Genomic DNA, 23,120 nt, shown 5'->3' with positions numbered 1-23,120 from the left:
ACTTTTCAGTGGACTAGAACCTTTTTAAGGGAACACGATGTAGTCGACCATTTATCATGCCCTGGATCAAGCTGCCATTTTTCCACAAATTTGCAGAATTTTTGCCAAATTCTGAATCGAGTATTCACAACAAATATTTAGTTTTATCTGTATTCTTTTTCATCATTTTATTTCAAATTAAAACCAACATCACCATTCAAAACCGTTTAGTTTATTGACAGTATATTTAGTGGGGTACCCCCACAGTACCCAGTTTCTGAGACAGACCCAGCATGTCCTTTAGACAGCTGAGACAAGACTCAAACTTGTCTGCAAGTCACGTCAGTTCTATGTCTACAGAAGAAAAAAAAATGAAGCTCTCGAAGAAAGGAGCACCGTACCTACCGTGAAACACGAAGGAGGCTCGGTTATGATTTGGGGCTGGTTTGTTGCATCTGCCACAGGGTGCCTTGAATCTGTGCAGGACACAATGAAATCTCAAGACCATCTAGAGCGAAACCTACTACCCAGTGTCAGAAAGCTCTCTCAGTCGCAGGTCATGGGTCCTCCAACAGGATAAAGACCCGAAACAAACAGCGAAGAACAAAAGATTGGACTATTCTGAAGTGGCCTTCGATGAGCCTTGATCTGAATCCAATCGAACGTCTCTGGAAAGAGCTGTGAAACATGCAGTGTGGAGAACACACCCTTCAAGCTTGAGGCAGCTGGAGCGGTTTGCTCAGGAAGAATCAACCAAACTACCTGTCGGCAGATGCAGAAGTCTCACTCAGGGATCGCTTGTTAGTAGTGATTGCTGCTGAAGGTTGTGCGACAAAATATTACGTTAAGGGTACCATCGTTTTTGTCCGTGCCATTTTCATTTGTTTGGGTTTGTAAAATATTTCGCTGAATCAAAAATCAAAAGCAAAGTCTGATTTTGTGTTAAACATGAAATAAACAATGACGGAGGTCATTGACTTTTGTCACTTTCAAATAATTTCAGAGACAGTTATGGGTTCTTTTTTTGTTTCCTTTGTGGAAGGGTACCAACAAATTTGTCCACGTCTGTACATTTTAATTGTGAGCCAGTAACCGTCAATGGACAGTGCCTTGCAAAAGTACTCATCCTGTTTTGTTGCATTACAAGCTGGAATTAAAATGGATTTTTTGGGGGGTTAGAACAATTTGATTTACACATCATGCCTACCACTTTAAAGGAGCACATTGTTGTTTTTTATTGTGACAAGCAATAATTAAAGATGAAAAAACAGAAATCTGGAGTGTGCATAGGTATTAATCTCCCCCCCCCAAGGTCAATGCTTTATAGAGCCACCTTTAGCTACAATTACAGCTGCAAGTCTCTTGGGGTATGTCTCTATTAGCTTAGCACATCTCACCACTGGGGTTTTTGCCCTTTCCTCAAGGCAAAACTGCTCCAACTCCTTCAAGTTAGATGGGTTGCGTTGGTGTACAGCAATCTTCAAATTATACCACAGATTCTCAATTGGATTGAGGTCTGGGCTTTGACGAGGCCATTCCAAGACTTTTAAATGTTTCCCTTTAAACCATGCCAGTGTAGTTTTAGTAGGATGTTTCGGGTCATTGTCCTGCTACACCGTGAACCTTCGTCCCAGTCTCAAACCTCTGGCCGACTCAAACAGGTTTTCCTCCAGAATTGCCCTGTGTTTAGGGCCATCCATCTTTCCTTCAGTCCTGACCAGCTTTCCTGTCCCTGCAGATGAAAAACATCCCCACGGCATGATGCTGCCACCACCATGCTTCACTGTAGGATTGGTGTTCTCAGGGTGTTGGGTTTGCACCGCACGTGGCATTTCCCATGATGGCCAAAAAGTTTAATTTTAGTCTCATTTGACCAGAGAATCATCTTCCATGTGTTTGGGGAGTCTGCCACATGCTGTTGGACAAACAGCAAATGTGATTTATTGATTTATTTATTTAAAGCAGTGACTTTTTTTCTGGCCACTCTTCCATAAAGCCCCACTCTGTGGAGTGTACAGCTTAAAGTGGTCCTGTGGAAAGATACTCCCATCTCCGCTGTGGATCTTTGCAGCTCCTTCAGTGTTATCTTTGGTGTCTTTGTTGGATCTCTGATTAATGCCCTCCTTACCCGGTCTGTGAGTTTCGGTGGGCGGCCTTCTCTTGTCAGGTTTGTAGTGGTGCCATATTCTTTCCATTTTGCTATAATGGATTTAATGGTGCTCCGTGGGATATTCAAAGTTTGGGATATTTTTTTTATAACCCAACCCTGATCTATACTTCTCCACAAGTTTGTCTCTGACCTGTTTGGAGGCTCCTTGGTTTTCATGTTGCTTGCTTGGTAGTTTTGCAGAATCAGGGTCTTTCCAGAACAAGTTGACACCATGTGACACTTTGCTTGCACACAGGTGGATCTTAATCAACTAATTATGTGACCTTATGAAGCGAATTGGTTGGACCAGCTCCTATTTAGGGGTGTCATATGAAAGGGGGTGAATACTTGCGCACACTCCAGATTTCTGTTTTTCATCTTGTGTCACAATAAAACAACAGTGTGCACCTTTAAAGCTGTAGGCACGTTGTGTAAATCAAATGGTGCTAACCCTCCAGAAATCCATTTTAATTCCAGCTTGTAATGCGACAAAACGAAAAACACCAAGGGGGATGAATACTTTTGCAAGGCACGGTATTCCCCATTCTCATCTAGAAAGCACAAGCTCTCTTTGAACGCCCCAAAAATAACACTTCTACCATTTCGTAATAACCATTTGCTCGCTGATATCTCGGGGGCTTTTTATAATAATTCTCACTTGTATTTCCTTTAGCTAGCAACCAACACTGATAATGACGTACAGCTGAAAATCTCATGAGAGCTCATTACAAAGATAAGCAGGACCGTGAAGGAAACCCTGACCGTTCTTGCAAATCAATATGAACATCATTTCACGTGTTTATACAATTATTACGTTTCAGCTTCTCGAATAAATTCTGAACATAAAAAGTATTGAGGTATTTCACCCACGTGACCAAGTCATGTGACGCAGCCATTTTGGACGGCACGCTTAAGTCCTTCAGTGCAAGGCGGTATGAGATGGTGGAGACCTTTGCACATTTTAACAAGAAAGTAAGCTGTGATTCGTGTTAAATTGGATCTGTCTTTTATCACAAACACTGTACCCAGCCTTGGTATGGAGCCCTGTTTATTTATTTCCGTGTCCCGTTTCTTTCTAGCCTCCGTTATTGCGTTTTATGTCTGATGTCTGCTACATGCAACCCTAGACAAATTAACACTGCCTTGTTTTACTGCTCAGATGGGTTAACAAACACTGACCCATTTACTTTTTGCTATATATTTTATCAAAATTGCGTTAACTGATAAACTAACCTGAAATGAAATGATCACTGCAAAGTCTGGAGTACTCTGTTGGCTCCCAATCCTGTCTCTTCACAGCTGCAATCCATTTGGCCCTCTTGTCTGGGTCAGTAGGAAACCGGTAGTGATGTGTCGGTCGCGAACGATCCGGTTCAAAGAGCCGGCTCTTCGGTGGGAGCCGAATTGGTTTTTTGTCCTTAGGTGCCTCAGAGAGAGAGACTTTCACAAAAAAAGTTGCTGTCTGTCCGATTGCGTCTTTGTGTTATCTATTACCATTCAAAGGAAAAAAAAAGTAGCATGGTGTACGCCTACTTTTTTTGGTTGGGGGGGTTGATGTCATTCACAGCTGCGAAAATACGAAAATTGGTGTAATGCTTAAAGCTGTGGAGCGCAGGGGAGAGGAGTCTGTGAGGCACCTGAGGAGGGGAAAATCAGCTGTGTATTTTATATTGGTAATATAACACAGTTTTGCATTATGTTTGTGAGAAAATTTATTAATTGGTAAGTAAGTTTTATTTCTATAGCTAGAACATTGTTAGGCCGAATCCCATTTCACCCCTTGGACCAACCCCTTGGCCCTTCCCCTCCATTTTGCGCGTTCACGTGAAGGGGTAGGGGTATCCCAATCCCAGTTAACGCGGAGGGGTAGGGGAAGGGGTAGGGCTTCTGTACCCCTCCAAACGGAGATTTTCCTGGAGCTGACTCCGAACGAAGGGGTTTGAGTGATTTCCCACAATGCCATGCGGATTTCAGCGAGATTTCATGCGGATTTCAGAAAGATGGCGGTTCCCGCGGCGAAAGATTGTCATAAATGTATTTTCTCCATTATTTACGTGTTTTAAGTTGTTATCCAGAGGAAACACGCCGCTTGATTCGCTTTCGAGCTGAGAATGAGCAGCGATTTCTGAAATCCAAGCTGCTGCTAAAAAGCTTTGGGAGTGAGTATTGTTTTCGGTTGCTTAACTGCGTACGTTTTGTTCTGTTATTCTCGCTTTTATTGTTTACATGAGTGTTCTGACACCTCATTCTGTCGGATGTGGTGCACGAAGCGCCAAAGATATCCCATTCAGTGGTGTTAGTTAACAAATCACACCCTGCCAGCAGAGATTTCTGCCTCTGGCTCTGACTGTAGCGGCTGGTCGCAGCCAATGACGCATTTGGTCACGTTTTGCTAACGTAAACGCTGACGGAGGTACGCGATGACGTATGCGATCGTTGAAGGGCTATCCCAATATGTAAGGGTTGAATTTCAAGCCCTATCCCTTGTAGCTCAGTTTCAAGGGGAAGGGCCAAGGGGAAGGGGGAGGGGGAGGGGTAGAAATTAGAATTGGGATTGGGCCTTACACTGCTATACTTTACAAAGCTTTACAATGGCTACAAAAACTAAAAAATAAAATGGAAAACATCCTATTGATAAAATATAAATAATGTAATTAATTAACTAGTTAATTGCAGCAATTAAATCAAAAATAAAATCTCAGGAGCCGTTTGGGAGCCGAAAGAGCCGGCTCCTTATAGTAAGAAGAGCCAAAAGAGCCGAAATTCCCATCACTAGAAACGGGTAAAAGGAGCGTCCTGCACGCTGTCCCTGTCTGTCGTGGCAGCCCACAGCACAACAAGCAAACCCCATGGTTATTTATAGAGTGCTTACTGACAAATTAATCTATTCTAGGTGTCTGTAACACGTTTTTTTTTTTTCAAGCCGGTTCTCCCTCTCTGTCTGCAGCGTTAGTATGTAGCTTGACGTTCAAAATGGCGGACACCGGGGCGTCACGTGACCCTGTGACGTCAGGTGAAATACCTCAATATATACACACACGCACATCACTGCAATGCTATTGTACTTCACTTATAACACATTACTATTGTGTTTTATATAATAGTGGTGGGATTTAAAAAGTTTGTTACCCAGCACACTACTCACTTCAAACTTCTCAAACTCCGATTGGTCTTCAGCGCGCTGGAGAGCGCCTTGGCCCCGCCCATGCCAATGACGTTACCACGGAGACTGAGCACAAGGTGAGAACGTGAGGTGTTTAGGATGACGTACGACACCAAAGGAAGTAAACAAATTAGGACGACCGAGATAGAGATTGACTCACTCAAGTGTGTGGAGGCTTTGGTTGACCGTCAGAGCTTCAGCCAGAGCTACAGCACCTGCTTCACCTGCCGATACACCCTGAAGGCTGCATGCACACATACACACACAGCACATTCATATATTCTTCCAGGAAGACAGGAAGTTGAAATCTAGGCCTTTTCCGGAACATGACCTATTTTTAAGGCCTGCTGTCAGACCACATGCTGCACTTTACCTGCTGTGCGCGTGTGTGGGGCATGCTTTTACCATACCACATGTCCCCACAAAGAGTTTTACAAAAAGTGTTGCATCAGTTAAAAAAATAAATAACGTAAAAAGACCCCAAACCTTTGCTTTTGGTTTCTGATGTTAAGGTTAGAGTTTGGTTGAAATGATTTTGTCCATAGAAGGTCCTCATAAGGATAGTAAGGAAAATGTGTGTGTGTTTAACTTACTAGAGCACCATGAGAGATGAGTTAGCCTTTAGTGCGCCTGCCAGCGAGATGACCCCATCGTCACCCAGAGCATTTTCCTGGAGACTACACACACACACACACACACACACACACACACACACACACACCCCTTGAATCAGCCAATCAGAAACAGGGTAAATTACTCGCCCTAGTTTACTTCGTTAATTAGCTTGCGCAGGTAAATACATATATTACGTAAGGAATAAAATCAACATCATTACTCGCTTTCTAGTCAAACTGGATTTAAATGCTACTAGCTTACTCGTTTAAATTTTTTCGAACTGCAAAAGGCACCTATTGTTGAAGATGGAACATTACTAGGACAAAAATAAAGCTCGATTTTAGCAGGAGTGCCTTTGAAATGCAGTTTTAGTGACAGTACAAATGGAGACGTGAGTGAAACGGAGGTGAAGTGAAATCATGGATGGAGATCTGTAGCTACTCACTCCAGGAGCTGGATGAACTTGTTGTCCTGTAGGGACTGAGCGAGAGCTTTAGCTGCAGTGGCCTTCAAGAAGTTCCATTGGAGACTAACACACAGATAGATAGAGAAGGTGAACCCTGTTAAACTAGTGTGTCTTGGTTTACTGTGATGTGTGTGTATGTGTGTGAGACTCACTGCAAAGAAATCAGAGCTCTGTTGACCTTCACTGCTTCTGCGATGGCTTTCACACCTTCATCATGTAGAAGATTAGCTGTGAGACTGACACACAAATATATTCACAAATCACTGGCGGGCCCAACAAGGTGAGAATACGACTGAAATTTCACAAAGGGAAAAAAAAACAACATTTAAGTGTTTCGGATTCTGTGATTTCAGGCCAATTTTTTTCCTCTGTCTGTTGTAACACTGTCAGGTACACTAACATGACCTTGAAACTAACATAACACTGAAAAACACTAAATCCGGACAGCACTGCTGTAAAACAAACAATGTCACATGCAGCATTTTGGGCCAAGATTAATACGTTATTAATATTCCTAGTTACCGGATAAACAAAGTACCCCAAAAAACGAGGAAATTAATCGCAGAAGGAAAGTTGGGTGAGTGTCGAAATGTAATAAACCATCACCAGGAGGGGGCGCTGTAGTGTAGCTGTGACTAAATCACTCGTGTTTATCATTTTTACCTTCAGAAATGTAAAATCAAGCAAAAGGGAAACACTGTAATGGAAATCTTAAACATTAAAGTTTATGATACGGGAAGACAGAAGGGAGGCGTGTACTCACTCAAGTTCCCTCAGTGTGTGGTTCTCTTTTAAAGCCCGGGCGATAGCTCGAGCACCTTCAATGCCAATGGAGTTCTCCCTGAGGCTACACACACACACACACACACACACACAATAGTATAGGTGTAGCACTATTTGAAATGGAAATACATTTTTACATTATGGGGACCACCACAATGTCCCAAGAGGTTTTAAATTAATAGGGACCTTTGGTGCATATGACCATAGAATTAACAGCAACATACACACAGAGCATAGAATAGTATATTACTTTTTGATATAAAAAATTACACTCGTCATTATAGGGACCAAAAGTATTTCCCAACCATGTCCTACAATTTCAGGTTTTCCTATGGCAAATGGGGGCCTTTGTTCCCTACAAGAATTCAAGAATGCACATTATAGTGTAGCATTATTTGAAATGAAAATACAATTTTACATTATGGGGAGGGCGGCACGGTGGTGTAGTGGTTAGCGCTGTTGCCTCACAGCAAGAAGGCCTTTCTGTGCGGAGTTTGCATGTTCTCCCCTCGTCCGCGTGGGTTTCCTCCGGGTGCTCCGGTTTCCCCCACAGTCCAAAGACATGCAGGTTAGGTTAACTGGTGACTCTAAATTGACCGTAGGTGTGAATGAGAGTGTGAATGGTTGTCTGTGTCTATGTGTCAGCCCTGTGATGACCTGGCGACTTGTCCAGGGTGCACCCCACCTTTCGCCCGTAGTCAGCTGGGATAGGCTCCAGCTTGCCTGCGACCCTGTAGAACAGGATAAAGCGGCTAGAGATAATGATGAGACATTATGGGGACCACCACAACATCCCAACAGGTTTTAAATTAATGGGGACCTTTGGTGCCTATGACAATAGAATTAACAGTCTCTCTCACACACACACACAGCATAGAATAGTATATTACTTTTTGATTAAAAAAAAAAAAATACACTTATAAGGACCAACAATATTTCCCAACCAAGTCATACATTTTTAGGTTCTCTTATGGCAAATGGGGACCTTTGTTCCCGACAAAAATTCATAGTATAATGTAGCACCATTTGAAATGAAAATACATTTTTACATTATGGGGACCACCACAACGTCCCAACAGGTTTTAATTTAACAGAGACCTTTGGTGCCTCTGACCATAGAATTAACATCTCATCTCATCATCTCTAGCCGCTTTATCCTGTTCTACAGGGTCGGAAGCAAGCTGGAGCCTATCCCAGCTGACTACGGGTGAAAGGCGGGGTACACCCTGGACAAGTCGCCAGGTCATCACAGGGCTGACACAGACAACCATTCACACTCACATTCACACCTACGGTCAATTTAGAGTCACCAATTAACCTAACCTGCATGTCTTTGGACTGTGGGAGAAACCGGAGCACCCGGAGGAAACCCACGCGGACACGGGGAGAACATGCAAACTCCACACAAAGGCCCTCGCCAGCCACGGGGCTCGAACCCGGACCTTCTTGCTGTGAGGCGACAGCGCTAACCACTACACCACCGTGCCGCCCATAGAATTAACAGTAGCACAGAATAATAAAAATAGCATATTACTTTTTGAGATATATAAAAACACACTCATTATAGGGACCAACAATATTTCCCAACCATGTCATACATTTTCAGGTTTTCCTATGGCAAATGGGAACCTTTGTTCCCTACAAGAATTCAAGAATGCATATAGTGTAGCATTATTTGAAATGAAAATACATTTTTACATTATGGGGACCACCACAATGTCCCAACAGGTTTTAATTTACCAAGGACCTTTGGTGCCTATGACAATAGAATTAACAGCAAACAACATGCGCACATATATATACTCACTTGAGTTTAGCGAGGCCTTTGTTGAAGCGCAGGGCCTGAGTCAACGCCTTCATACCCTTATCACTCACAGAGTTACTCTGGAGGCTGATGAAGGCAGAAAGAAAGGCGATTGTGAGTGACGTAGACTTAGAATTGGCATTTATTGACATGTTACGTGCGTGTGTACATATTACCTCAGAGTTTGGAGTGTATGGTTGACTGCGAGTGCTTGAGCCAGTGCTAGTGCACCCATATCTCCCAAGTGATTGCCAGATACACTGTGATAAATGCAAATGTTTCATTATAAAAAAACAAAAGCACATTTACAAACAAACACAAAATGTACTATCTTTAGTCGCGGCTTAATTTATGGTGTCTGTGAACATTGACAAACATTAATAAACCACAAGTCATTAGCGCTTACATACAATAACTGGTGCCTGACTGAATGTGAACTAAATAGAGAAATTTACAAATATATATCCTTGGCATACTGTTAATACTGTAAGTGCACTTTTAGCGTAGCTTTAAAACTAAGTGCAGACTGGATTAAAATTGTTCCCATAAAACACCATCATAATTTAACCTGGATGTAATTTAAAAAGGTCCTGAGTCTGCAAAGTTGAATTTTGGGCAAAATGTTCCATTTCTATTGCTGTTGGAGTTTCCAGATGTTTCGCTGCTCCACACACACACACACACCATGTATCCTGTGTGGAAATGTTTTGCCAAGATAAAATGCGTCCCGCATTTTATGATTCCGGAGATCGCCAACGCAAGTGAGCAACAATATCACGTGACCACCGTGAGGCGCGTTTGACCTACTTTTAACCAAAACAAGTCAGTGTGGGCAAGCATGGCGGACTCGGCTCTCCTGCCAGCGGAAAAGGAAAGCGCAACCGGGTAGATGACGTGTCATTTTTCTGGACAGATAAAATAATTCTAGCTAGCACTTAGCTATCTTAACCTTAGAATGCATCGGCTCAATTCCATGGTAGCGATATGGTATGGAGTTACACAGCGAATGTTTTGATCTTACAGAGAAAGAAATGATATGCAAAAGCAGGAACTGAGAAAAGATATAGGCGCGAATGTCAACCACAAATTACAGTGAGCGTAAAAAGTATTATTTGATCCCTTGCTGATTTTATTGGTTTGCCCACTAATAAAGACATGATCATTCTATACTTTTAATTGGTAAATGTATTCTAACATGGAGAGACAGAATATCAAAAAGAAAATCCAGAAAATAACTTTAAAGAATATATATTAATTGATTTGTATTTCATTGAGGGAAATAAGCATTTGATCCCCTAGTATGCATTAGGAGTTCTGGCTTTCACAGACCAGTTAGACACTCCCAATCAACTTGTTACCTGAATTGAAGACACCTGTTCTAACTAATCACCTGTATGAAAGACACCTGTTCACAGAATCAGACAATCAGACAGATTCCAAACTCTCCAACATGGGTAAGACCAAAGAACTCTCTCAGGACCTCAGAGACAGGATTGTTGACCTGCACAAATCTGGAATGGGCTACAAAAACGTTAGCAAGATGCTGGGTATTAAAGTAACAACCATTGGTGCAATTGTGAGAAAATTTAAGAAGTATAACATGACCATCAATAGACCTCGGTCTGGTGCTCCACAGAAGATTTCACCTCGTGGGGTGGCAATGATCATGAGAACTGTGAGAAATCGGCCTGCAACCACACAGCGGGAGTTTGTGAATGACCTCAAGGCAGCTGGGACCACAGTCACCAGGAAAACAATTGGCAACACTTTGCGCCGCAATGGATTAAAATCCTGCAGTGCCCGAAAGGTACCCCTGCTTAAGAAGGCACATGTGGAGGCCCGCCTAAAGTATGCCAATGATCACCTCAAAGATGTACAAAGTGATTGAGAGAAGGTTCTGTGGTCAGACGAGACCAAAATTGAACTATTTGGCCTAAACTCTACTCGTCATATCTGTGAAGAAACTCAGTCGTCCAGGTACATAGTAATCTGTGGTTGGTTGAAGAGAGCAACTGGACTTGCTTGACGATTCTTGAAAACGTTTCTGAAACGTTTTCAAGAATCGTCAAGCAAGTCCAGTTGCTCTCTTCAACCAACCACAGATTACTATGTACCTGGACGACTGAGTTTCTTCACAGATATGTTTCTACGCACTTTGGGATGAGATCCCTTCGACTGGTGCGGGAGTATGAGAGGACTTCCAGAAAACTGGCAGACATCTTAGCCAGAGTGGATCGTTCATTTTTGTCAACCTGGAACGACCATCATTGAACAGAGGTGGGTGTCTATGACATCTTGTCAGCCGCCCACAATGCAGCCATCAGCATTCTGATTCAGATTCTATGATGATCCATGAGAGAATAAATACCGGATACTCCCTAGTAGTCAGACAGAACTGAGGATGCCTTTCGGAGGAGAGGCGAAACGTTTTCAAGAATCGTCAAGCAAGTCCAGTTGCTCTCTTCAACCAACCACAGTCTACTCGTCATGTGTGGAGGAAGAAAAATGCTGCCTATGACCCCAGGAACACTGTGCCCACCGTCAAGCATGGAGGTGGAAGCATTATGTTTTGGGGGTGTTTCTCTACCAAGGGCACAGGGCTACTTCACCGCATCAGTGGGAAGATGGATGGAGCCATGTGCCGTGCAGTCCTGAGGGACAACCTCCTCCCCTCTGCCAGGAAGTTGAAAATGGGCCGTGGTTGGGTCTTCCAACATGACAACAACCCAAAGCATACAGCAAAGGCAACAAAGGAGTGGCTCAAGAAGAACCATATTAAGGTCATGGAGTGGCCCAGCCAGTCTCCGGACCTCAATCCAATCGAAAATCTATGGAGGGAGCTGAAGGTCCGAGTTGCCAAGCGACAGCCCACCAACCTTAATGATTTAGAGAGGATCTGCAAAGAAGAGTGGGCCAAAATTCCCCCTGATATGTGTGCTAACCTTGTGGTTAACTACAACAAACATCTGTCCACTGTGCTTGCAAACAAAGGCTTTGCCACCAAGTATTAAGTGCTTTTGGCTAGAGGGATCAAATACTTATTTCCCTTAATGAAATAAATCAATTAAAATATATTCTTTAAAGTTATTTTCTGGATTTTCGTTTTGATATTCTGTCTCTCCATGTTAGAATACATCTACCATTAAAAGTATAGAATGATCATGTCTTTATTAGTGGGCAAACCAACAAAATCAGCAAGGGATCAAATACTTTTTACTCTCACTGTACATCCTTGCAACGCAAAATTCTCCGAGGTCGATGCAGAGTCACGAGGTTTTTTGCACGTCGCCATCTTGGTGTGAAGCAGTTTCATCGTTATGCTAATTAGTTCAAACTCCTCATTTCCTTAGGGCCGTCCTGTTTACATCAAGAGGGAGGAAAATGGTCCCAAAATGGAGAAAAGTGACCCTCAGGACATCAAAATGATCACATCTTATTCGTTCATATGATATTGTTCTTGCAAGACATAGGAAAATGCCATGCATAATAAAAAATTTTGAACATTTCAGATGACTTTGCAGTCAGCACCTTTAAGTAGACTTGAATATTTTGTATACTACATGGAATAGTTTTGATAAACACATTATGACGAGTACATATAAAAGGAAATTAATAGTTTGTTACCTAGTGCACTTATTCTCAGGTACCCTTGCTAGAAATACTAGTATATTAACCGAAATCTGTAGGTATGTTACTACCTGACATTTAGTATACTTGGAGAAAAACTGGATAGTGCACTTAAATTATTATTTACCTCCACCAGGGGGTGAGGTATTGTTTTCAGTTGGGTTTGTTTGTTACCTCGCCTGGGACGGAGTCCGCCGGGGGCGAGGTATTGTTTTCAGTCAAGTTTGTTTGTTATCTTGCCTGGGACAGAATCCACCAGAGGGCAAGGTATTGTTTTCGATGGGGTTTGTTTGTTACCTCGCCTGGGACAGAGTCCGCCAGGGGGCGAGGTATTGTTTTCGGTTGGGTTTGTTTGTTACCTCACCTGGGACGGAGTCCGCCAGGGGGCGAGATATTGTTTTCAGTCAGGTTTGTTTGTTATCTCGCCTGGAACAGAATCCACCAGGGGGCGAGGTATTGTTTTCAGTCATGTTTGTGTTATCTCGCCTGGGACGGAATCCACCAGGAGGCAAGGTATTGTTTTCGATGGAGTTTGTTTGTTACCTCACCTGGGACGGAGTCCACCAGGGGGTGAGGTATTGTTTTCGATGGGGTTTGTTTGTTACCTCGCCTGGGACAGAGTCCACCAGGGGGTGAGGTATTGTTTTCGGCTGGGTTTGTTTGTTACCTCGCCTGGGACGGAGTCCGCCAGAGGGTGAGGTATTGTTTTCGGTTGGGTTTGTTTGTTACCTCGCCTGGGACGGAGTCCGCCAGGGGGCGAGGTATTGTTTTCAGTCAGGTTTGTTTGTTATCTCGCCTGGGACAGAATCCACCAGGAGGCGAGGTATTGTTTTCAATGGGGTTTGTTTGTTACCTTGCCTGGGACGGAGTCCACCAGGGGGCGAGGTATTGTTTTCGGTGGGGTTTGTTTTTGTTACTTCGCCTGGGACGGAGTCCGCCAGGGGGCGAGGTATTGTTTTCGGTCGGGTTTGTTTGTTTCTTTGTTTTTTTGTTAATGATATTACAGGAAAACAGCCAATCTTCATGAAACTTTCAGGATAGATGGATATTGGTCCCAAATAGAACCTCCAACATTTTGGCGGCCATCCGGTTAAGGTCAAGGTTTTTGTGGCAACTGCCTCATATAGAGTCGGTAGCCATTATGTCATCATTCTCTAAGAACGTAAGAGTGTAACAATCGCGCAGTACGGTGTGTTCCGATTGGCTGAGAGCAGTAAGCAGTACAGTGTGTTCTGATTGGCTAAGCGCAGCAGAGAATCAAAATCAGAACCATGTTTATTGGCCAAGTATGTTCACACGCAAGGTCAAAATCACCAAAAAGATCAAAATAGTTTTTTCGCAATATCTTCCTTCATATTCATCATAATTACTGTCGGGCAAGGTTTGTTTTGCCTGGCAACACTTGTTATTATTATTGTTTTGCATAAGGTCAAGTATATTCTAAGCATGGCTAATGTGAACTAATGTCTTGAGTACCGTAATAATTAATAAACAACAGAGTATGCTTTTGGTGTTAACGAATGAAGATTCTCTTCATTAACTCACATTATACACACCTTTAATGAACATTAAAATCACAAAATAAATGTTCAGTAAACATTACTTCACAGGTTAGGTTATGAAAGTAATCCTGATATTAAAAGATGCTTATATGCTATATTAAAGCTAGGCGGCCTTTTGAGTTCATAAAATCGGTGAAATTTCGTTCCCTCTGAAATGTGGTCATTGTGATACATGTTTATTTCTGTAATATCTCACAAAATATCAGGCCATTCTGTGGCTGGGAAGTTATTTAATTTGAGGGGATTCCCGAGCAAATAACGCGCATGAAATCGTGCAGTCAAGCAGACAGAGGAAGTCCGTGTGTGCATGCGCATTCACAGGTTTCCCTTTGAGCGTGCGCTGACAGTTCCATCATTCTGTCGCTAAACGAACAGCTGATCACACCGAGGTGCTCGCTGAGCGCCGATATTTATTAGTTTGGTCCTGCGTTTCCTTTCCTTTGTATAGAACATAACGTCTTTTCTTCTCACTTTCTTTCCGTTACTGTAGTTGGTCTTTCACGTTTCATTCGCACACTCACGCCTTCCATTTTCCTCTCCTGTTTCAAATTTGTATCCCCCAATGCCTTGCGCGAACGGGGAAAGCCCACCACGTGATGGATGACGTAGTATCTTGAATTGGGTCATGGTGAAGCAGGAAAAAATAGCAGAGAATTTAGGGCCACGTGGAGATAAATTCATTAATTGTTCTTTGTAAAAAATAATACCATTGGAAGTCTGAGAGTCGAATTCAGTAGCTTTCGGTCCACACAACAAAAATAATTGGGTGTCGGGGGAAATTCTTTTTACGACCTAGACTTGAAAAATCTGAAAGGCAGTCTAGCTTTAATCAATGTTTTTGTCTGTATTTGTCCATGAACATGTTCGTTAAGGCATCAGTTTATGTTCGTCCTTATTTTAGTCATGGATGGAATAAACATTAGGTCAGCGTGTCGCCAGGATTTTAAACAAACAGCAATGAATTGAAAAAAAATGTACTCATTGTGCATTCATGCACAATTTATGACTTACTAATGCATTTAATAGTGATTGATTAATTTTCAACACTGCAAAAGTCGCTAACAGACAACGTTGCACTTTCTCAGTTGTATATGTGGTAAGGTGCTTTATTATTATTATTATTATTATTATTCTGAGAGAGAGAGAGAGAGAGAGAGAGAGAGAGAAAAAGAAGCTAGCTGTGTAAAAGCATGACTTTTTTTTTTTTTTAAAGAAAAATTGCAGTTGTTGTATAAGAGGAATGAAACACTTCTTGGCATGCTTTGATAGGACAACCATCAACTCCAGGGTGGTAAAATTATTTAATTTATTAATTATTTTCCTCCAACAGCATGCCCACAAGTGTTTTATTCCTTACCCAAGTGAACCTTAGTGTGAAGTGTTTTGAAAGCACGGTTCATACTTGAGGTCTTGTAAAATCTGATTTTTTGTGAGTGCTTCTGCAATTCTCTTCACCCCATCTGGGCCTATGCTGTTCTTTTGAACACTGAAACACACAAATTAAATATGTGATGACATAAAAAAAAAAAAATTGGAAATCCAATAATATGTTCACATTATAATGCAATTTCAATGTAAATGCACTGCACCACTTACTTTAGTGTGGTGAGTTTCCTGTTTGACTGCAAAACCTCGGCCAGTGCTCGAGCTCCCTCGTCTTCGATCTGATTGCTTTGAAGACTACACACACACACACACACACACACACACACACACACACACAGTGTTATAACTATTATTTACTTTTTTTTTTTTTTTTTAGATTTATGGGATTTATTACACACACACACATACATCTCATCATTCATTAACACACTGAACTCAGGGACCGCACATCTCACTTTACCTCACTCATTTGCACTATTCCGCACTACCTAATCTTAACAGCTGCTAGTTTGTTTATTCTGCTTATTTCATGCTTCATGTTTACCTGCTATACCTCAAGTGCCCTTGACTGTTTGGTTATTTGAACCAATTTGTGTATATATATATATATATATATATATATATATATATATATATATATATATATCCTCCTAGGGCTTAGCGGTCACATGCGTGGACAGCACTTTATGGAAATTCGGAACAAGAATCCACATATGTGGACATACTTTTTCTCGAAAAGTACATCTTATCAAAAGATGATGCTTAGTTTTTATTCTAATCAGGTTCTAATAAGTCCAAATAGCAAAGAGAAATAAAAAATGCATGTAAAAAAACAGCTTGGGCCTTAGGAGGATATATGAGTCATTCTATAATTAGGGGGACATCTCAAGTCCATGTGCTGTATTTGTCAGTTTCACTAACTATTAATTTCAGCCAATGATCTTTTGTACATTAGCACACATTTCTCTTTTATATAATACAAAAAGTCAACAAATTACATCATTTTACTCTGCAAAAATGCATATATAATACTGGAATTTGGTGTTTTTATGCTGTCCGATTTTCCAAATGTCAGGTTTGGTCTTCATATTTACATTTAAAAAAAAGGTTTTTGTTTAAAATTTTTACAAATATTTAATCATGGTAATTATTATAATATGACAAGTGTGTTTAAAAGCCTAAAATGCTTTATATTATAAATTAAATGAAGAATTTTGTGTGCGTCCGAGAAACTTATGTCAACTGTGTTACCCACTGAACCCCCCCCCCCCCCCCCCCCCAATAAATCGGCAAATGGTTTGGTCCTAAGTCATGTGACCAACATCATGTGATGTCATATCCTCTTTGGTGGGAAATTTGAAGACCGTGTGGTAAGTTTTGAGTTCACCTTTTCAATATTTTCATCAATACTGTTGTATAGTCCTAGAGAGGGTTAACTGTCTGTCAACTGTGTTGTCAAAATATCCATATAAACCTGATTTAGAAATTGTATTTACAAAGTATACAGCTAAAGATAATAAAAATATGAATTGATTAAGGTCTTGTAGTGAAAGCTCTGAGGTCTGCAGTTAGCACAACACTCTGAAAATGGCCGAAATGTCAACTGTGTTACCGTCAACTGTGTTACCCATCAGCTATGACACAGTTGAGGAGGAGTATGCTTTTGTCACTTAATCTTCATATTGACAGACAAACAAACAGAATGATTTAATATGTTCAGTTTGTTAAATAAGCTACGTTTCTCTGAAATGGTGTCGAAATGTTGCTTTAACAGTTCGCCTGAATTCATCAGCTTATTTGTAGTTAAATTTAAAACAATAAAAAGCTCTTTTTATCCTAAAAAGTGTCCTCTTGTTCTTCTGCCCTGTCAACTGTGTTACTCCTGTCAGTTGTGTTACATTGCCTGTCAACTGTGTTGCAAGTGTTTTTTGTGCTATAAATCACGTGTTTGATGAACTGTAAAATAAAAGATTGGGGATTATCTCTGGATAGGGAAGTCTTGTATAAGGAGGGAGAACAACTCTAAATTCGACGTAACAAGGATTTATGTTGAAAAAAAGTGTCATTCTGCATCACAGTGAACCATAAAATCCTATTTATGAAGCTCAAAATTCATAACAGTTGTACAGATTAATTAAAAACATCTTGTTAATGGACTTAAGCACTTTCAAACAAATGCGTTTTCAAATGTGTAGTATTTTTATATATGTTTAAGATGACATAACATTTGTCCGTAACACGGTTGACAAAATAAACAATCAAATGTTCATTTTCATTAAAATATTTTAAAAGTAATTTAAGATTAAGCTTGGCAATTAATTTGTTTAGGAACTTGAGGGTATATACCATGGAAACATATAGGTTATTTATTGAAAATGTCTTGTTCTTATCTAGTGTTTATACTGTTTATTTAGACTGTTTATATTGTTTGAGTGTTTAGTCTATGTCTAGTTCCTATCTAGAGTGTTTATACTGTTTATATTGTTTGTTTTTTTCAATTATTCTATTTTTATTTATTGCATTGCCTGTTTGCACCGTGGGTCAGAGAGGACCAATATTTCATCTGTGCTGTATGTCGAGCATGTATAGCATATTTGACAATAAAGTTGACTTGACTTAATCTCCAGATTTAGATTTTGGATCTTGCGTTCAATTTCGCTTCTATTAATGCCAACTAGAGCGGCGGCTACAGTTATCGACACCTTAACGATCTTTTGGCTGTTGCAAAAGTATAAAGACTTTCAATACATAAATTGTGCCTGAATAATTACTCAAACTTCTACTGGAAAAGAAAGTTGATCCCTGATTACTTGGCTTATCAGATCACGTGACACCGGTCCACAATTATCAACACCTTTGTCCACAGTTATCGACATCCAGATGATTGTTTATTTAAAAAAAAATTTAATTAACCCCTCCAAAACAATTATGATACATAATTTGTTTTCCACATACTTATATTTAGTACAAAATATCTTTTATATAAATATATTGATGTCGGCGCTTACGTAAATGAAGAAGTAATTCTAATGTTTGTAAACAAATAAACAATGTTTAACCTGCGTCAGAAAATCACTTTGTTCCACTTTAAGTGTTTTCGGAGATCACGTTTTGTTCATCATTTTTTATTGTTGTTGTTGTTTGTATTAATGTCTAGTTTTGTCGTTTACCAATAAATGTCAACAGGTGATTGACATTGTAATCAAATGAAAATCCAGGTCAAAGGTCGCATGTCATTCCTCGAACCAAAATATAAAATGTCTCCTGATATTGTAATATGCGCTCGATATTTACAGCAAACTGCAAAAAATATATTTTCTGAATGGAATAGAAAAATCTGAATAGTTCAAGCATGTAACTTTTTATATGCTCGGAATTTAATTCTGCTCTAATTCTATTTATTACAGTCGGATTCCAAATACTCTATAAACATTCCGTTCTGTTATGAATCAGAAGAAAGTTATTATAAAATCACAGCACTTTTATTTATTATTTTTTTTTAAGTACTTCATCTACTTCAACAATGCTACACAAAGATCGATCCATAACAGTTGTAAATGTCACTTAATTCCACAGGGTGTCGATAATGGTGGACACCGGTGAAAGTGATCACTATTATCGACACCTCACGCGTGTTAAGATACAAAATGGCGACTGTCAAATGAAAGAGTAAGAGACAAAGTAGGTTTCGACTACTGAAATATCGGTGAATTTGAGAAGTAAAAACATGTCCGTGATCTTTCCACCATGCTTACCTGCGATGATGATGTCCGGGTTTTCCGAAAAATTGCTGATCGTGTTTAAAAAAAAAAAAATTCCATCTCAGGTAACGAGCTGCGTCATCAGATGACAAGATCAAAGGGCGAGGGCGGGGCTTCCGGTTGATTAATTAACCAATAATAACTGTTGGAACTGAAACTCACCTTTGTAAGATTGTTTTTTATTGGTAAATCTGAAAAGGTGTCGATAATTATGGACTGTCGATAACTGTAGCCGCCGCTCTATCTATTCTACATTTCATATTACTAATTTAATACTATCCACGTTTTGAGTCCTGAGCACATAAAAGTTTAGATATAATCTCTATATATTTTCTCTACACTTGTATATACAGTATAATGTCTATTTCAGTGGAACTCACTTGACGGACACGATAACCTGGTTCATCTTCAGCGCCTCGGCCAAGGTCTTTGCTCCTTTGGTGCCAATGTTGTTGCCATGGAGACTGTTAAGAAAAAAAAGAGGCCATTTGTAGGGACAAATTAAAGCTGGATGATCCATGAAGGTAGTGTATCATTTGATTTTTCACTCTTTTTTGATGATGGCAGAGTATGTAGGTTCACATGTAGATGATTACAGTGTGAACACTTACTCCAGTGCGGTGAGGGTCCGATTGACAAGAAGAGCTCGACTCAGCGGCTTGATCCCCTTACTGCTAATCGAGCTATCTGCCATACTAGAGCAAGAGAAAGTGAGAGAGAGATTAATGAAACACTAGGCAGTGGAGATAAATACAGTGTGTGTGTGTGTGTATTATATACCTTAGTGATTGAATATGACAGTCTTTGGCACTTAGCAAACTTCCCAGGAGCTCCATTGCATCATCCTTAAATTTATTATTTTCCATCCTGAAAAAATGCACACACATGCAATCATGTGGAAAAGTTTGCATTCCCTTCGGACAAAACAAAGACGATGAAGGTATTTCATCATCATCATCAACGTCACCACCACAAGTAACACTAAGTAGAACTCGACACCAATGAGGAATCCTCCACTGAGGAAGCCTCCACTGCCTTGTTGTTGTGACCTTGACCCTGTTTGGATGAATTCTAAAATCCAATCTGCTGGTTACAGTAATAATAATAATAAAAAATTTTATTTTTAGGTGCCTTTCAAGGCACTCAAGGACACCTTCCAATACACAAAAATCAACACACAAAGCCTCTGCCGCTTTCTATTAGGAACTCAGATTCATTTGTAACTTTTAAATCGTCATTAAAGCCATTTCTTTTCCTTAATGCTTATAACGTATAGAAACGTGCTCTGGAGCGTATATTTAGATTAAATTTATTTTATAGTTTCTTATTGAGGGGCGGCACGGTGGTGTAGTGGTTAGCGCTGTCGCCTCACAGCAAGAAGGTCCGGGTTCGAGCCCCGTGGCCGGCGAGGGCCTTTCTGTGTGGAGTTTGCATGTTCTCCCCGTGTCCGCGTGGGTTTCCTCCGGGTGCTCCGGTTTCCCCCACAGTCCAAAGACATGCAGGTTAGGTTAACTGGTGACTCTAAATTGACCGTAGGTGCGAACGTGAGTGTGAATGGTTGTCTGTGTCTACGTGTCAGCCCTGTGATGACCTGGCGACTTGTCCAGGGTGTACCCCGCCTTTCGCCCGTAGTCAGCTGGGATAGGCTCCAGCTTGCCTGCGACCCTGTAGAGCAGGATAAAGCGGCTAGAGATAATGAGATGAGATAATGAGTTTCTTATTGAATGTATCGACAGGATTTGTATCATGTAAATTGTTTATAGCTTTTAATTCATTGTAAAGCATTGAGACTGTGTGTAATGCTTAACTATAATAATATTATTATTATTATTATTATTAGAATACAAAAAAAAACATTAATTTGTAGGCATTAAGAATAGGCAAATTTGAAAAGGTGTCTTAAGGCGGGGTTAAAGATTGGAAAAGAACTAGGGCTGTGCTCACAGCTCGCGATACTCGATCATGCACGATTTTCGGGGGTACGATACGATATCGTTTACTCACTTGAAAATCCCATATATGACATTTCATGCATATCTCCCGGTTCTGTCGCAGGTTGTCATCAATTTTCACTTGATTTAAAGCATGTTTCATGCCAGAAATCGACGGAAATTCATGCTTGCAACCTGTTCCAACCAAAAACGTTTTTATTTACAGATGGCGCTTCCAGTTACTCAGGGCATGCGCACTAGCAATTAGGCGCTCTGCTTCAATGCGCTCTGCTACAGACACTGCAAGCCGCTAATTACGTCCCCCATGTCTCCATGGCCTTGTATCGAGACTCATTGATTAATTTTGGTGCCAAACGTATTCGCACCCTCTGCTTACAATACGTTAAAGACATCGTTTAACTCGATATATCGCGATATATATGGTACAATATCGTGAGCAACTGATGGCAAACGAGCACAGGCCTAAAAAGAACCAATATTATGAATGTCCTAAGGAAGAGAGTTCCAGAGGTGAGGAGCCAAACAAGTGAAGGCTCTAAACCCCATGGTTTTCAAATGAGCTGGAGGTGTCATGAGATTGATGGAAGAAGAAGCTCCAAGAGTACGAGAAGGTATGCAGATGTGAAGCAAGTTAGAGAGATACAGTGGTGCGAGGTTATGAAGTGCCTCAAAAGTGAGAAGCAGAATCTTGTAGTCGATACAGTATTTAACAGAAAGTCAGTGAAGCCGCTGGACCGCGAGTTAGCCTAGTGGTTAGCGTGTCTGCCTCTAGACCGGGAGATCGGTAAGGTCATACCAAAGACCATCATAAAAATGGTACCTACTACTGTCTGGCAAGGCACATTGCAATACAGATGCGAGTGGGGAAGTCAAACTCTCGTGGCTACCAGAGGTCTAGCCTCCCACCGTAACCCTAGCTGTATACGTCGAGGGCTATCGAAACGGACATCAGTGCTGCACCTATACGCCTCAAAGAGCTGGTTAGTACTGGGACAGGAGACTGCCTGGGAAGACCAGATTCTGGCATGAGAAGGACTTTGACTTGAGTGAAGCTGCTGGAGGACAGGAGTAATATGATCGACTGAAGGGGTTCTGGTAGTGATACGGGCAGCTGAATTCTGAACCACCAGAAGTTTATGAGGAAGATCAGAGAGGATAGAGGCTGATGAGCAGAAGAGCCCTTCTGTACTCTCTCGATGTACTGAGGAACTTTGCATGCGATTCAGCTGAGCCTGTATCGTGACCCCTGGCTGGCAACAGCTGGGGGTCGCAGGGCTCTGTCAACTGGGGCTGTGTCAGAGCACAGAGGAGGTAGTTTGACCGAAATGTGTGCGGGGAAATGCTGACGTGCGACGACTTGAAACGTGGACCTTATCCTTGGTCTGGACATATTCTCGGGGGCCCCCCTTTACACCCTTGGGTGGGGGGTCAATCCCCGAAATGTGCCTTGGCTGTTTCTTTGGCCTCCAGCTGGTGATGGCTGGGGGGCAGTGGGACCTCGTGATGATTACAAATTTCATGTGAGCGATCTACCCGACTGCAATGACAGGCACTGCATCATGCGAGGTCACTAGAAGGTGATGTGACGGACACGACGTCAGTCTGGAAAGTCCTGTTGGGCCAGAACCCAACAATAATCAATGTGAGATGTAACTAAGGCATGTATAAGAATAACAGTGCTATAAGGTGTAAGAGACTGACTTAAACGATTGATGTTGCGTAGATGAAAATATACAGACCGGGTGATATGATTAATATGTGCTTCAAAGTGTAGAGTACTGTCAAGATAATGCCCAAACTTTTAACTCAAGCAGAAGGAGAAACTATAACATTGTCAATCGTCAGAGAAAAGCTGTTAGGTGTTCAGTTAAAA

General features: G+C 41.2%; 1 protein-coding gene across 2 annotated transcripts in view; it reads right to left on the bottom strand.

Annotated features, from left to right (window-relative positions):
* The window catches only part of nlrc3 (NLR family, CARD domain containing 3), a 49,462-nt gene that overhangs the window by 10,474 nt on the left and 15,868 nt on the right, over positions 1-23,120 (bottom strand). For both annotated transcript variants that reach the window (XM_060921146.1, XM_060921145.1), the window contains exons 5-17: positions 20,076-20,162; positions 19,907-19,990; positions 19,676-19,759; positions 15,745-15,828; positions 15,551-15,634; positions 9,136-9,219; positions 8,963-9,046; positions 7,136-7,219; positions 6,525-6,608; positions 6,352-6,435; positions 5,885-5,968; positions 5,452-5,535; positions 5,274-5,357 (exon numbers count right to left, since the gene is read on the bottom strand). In XM_060921146.1, coding sequence (XP_060777129.1) covers positions 5,274-5,357; positions 5,452-5,535; positions 5,885-5,968; positions 6,352-6,435; positions 6,525-6,608; positions 7,136-7,219; positions 8,963-9,046; positions 9,136-9,219; positions 15,551-15,634; positions 15,745-15,828; positions 19,676-19,759; positions 19,907-19,990; positions 20,076-20,162 — 1,095 coding nt within the window. The remainder of the gene's footprint in view (positions 1-5,273; positions 5,358-5,451; positions 5,536-5,884; positions 5,969-6,351; positions 6,436-6,524; positions 6,609-7,135; positions 7,220-8,962; positions 9,047-9,135; positions 9,220-15,550; positions 15,635-15,744; positions 15,829-19,675; positions 19,760-19,906; positions 19,991-20,075; positions 20,163-23,120) is intronic.

The sequence above is a fragment of the Neoarius graeffei genome, chromosome 5 (genome assembly GCF_027579695.1).
Source record: "Neoarius graeffei isolate fNeoGra1 chromosome 5, fNeoGra1.pri, whole genome shotgun sequence".
In the NCBI taxonomy this organism is placed as follows: Eukaryota; Metazoa; Chordata; class Actinopteri; order Siluriformes; family Ariidae; genus Neoarius; species Neoarius graeffei.
This window is presented reverse-complemented; position numbering and strand designations above follow the sequence as displayed.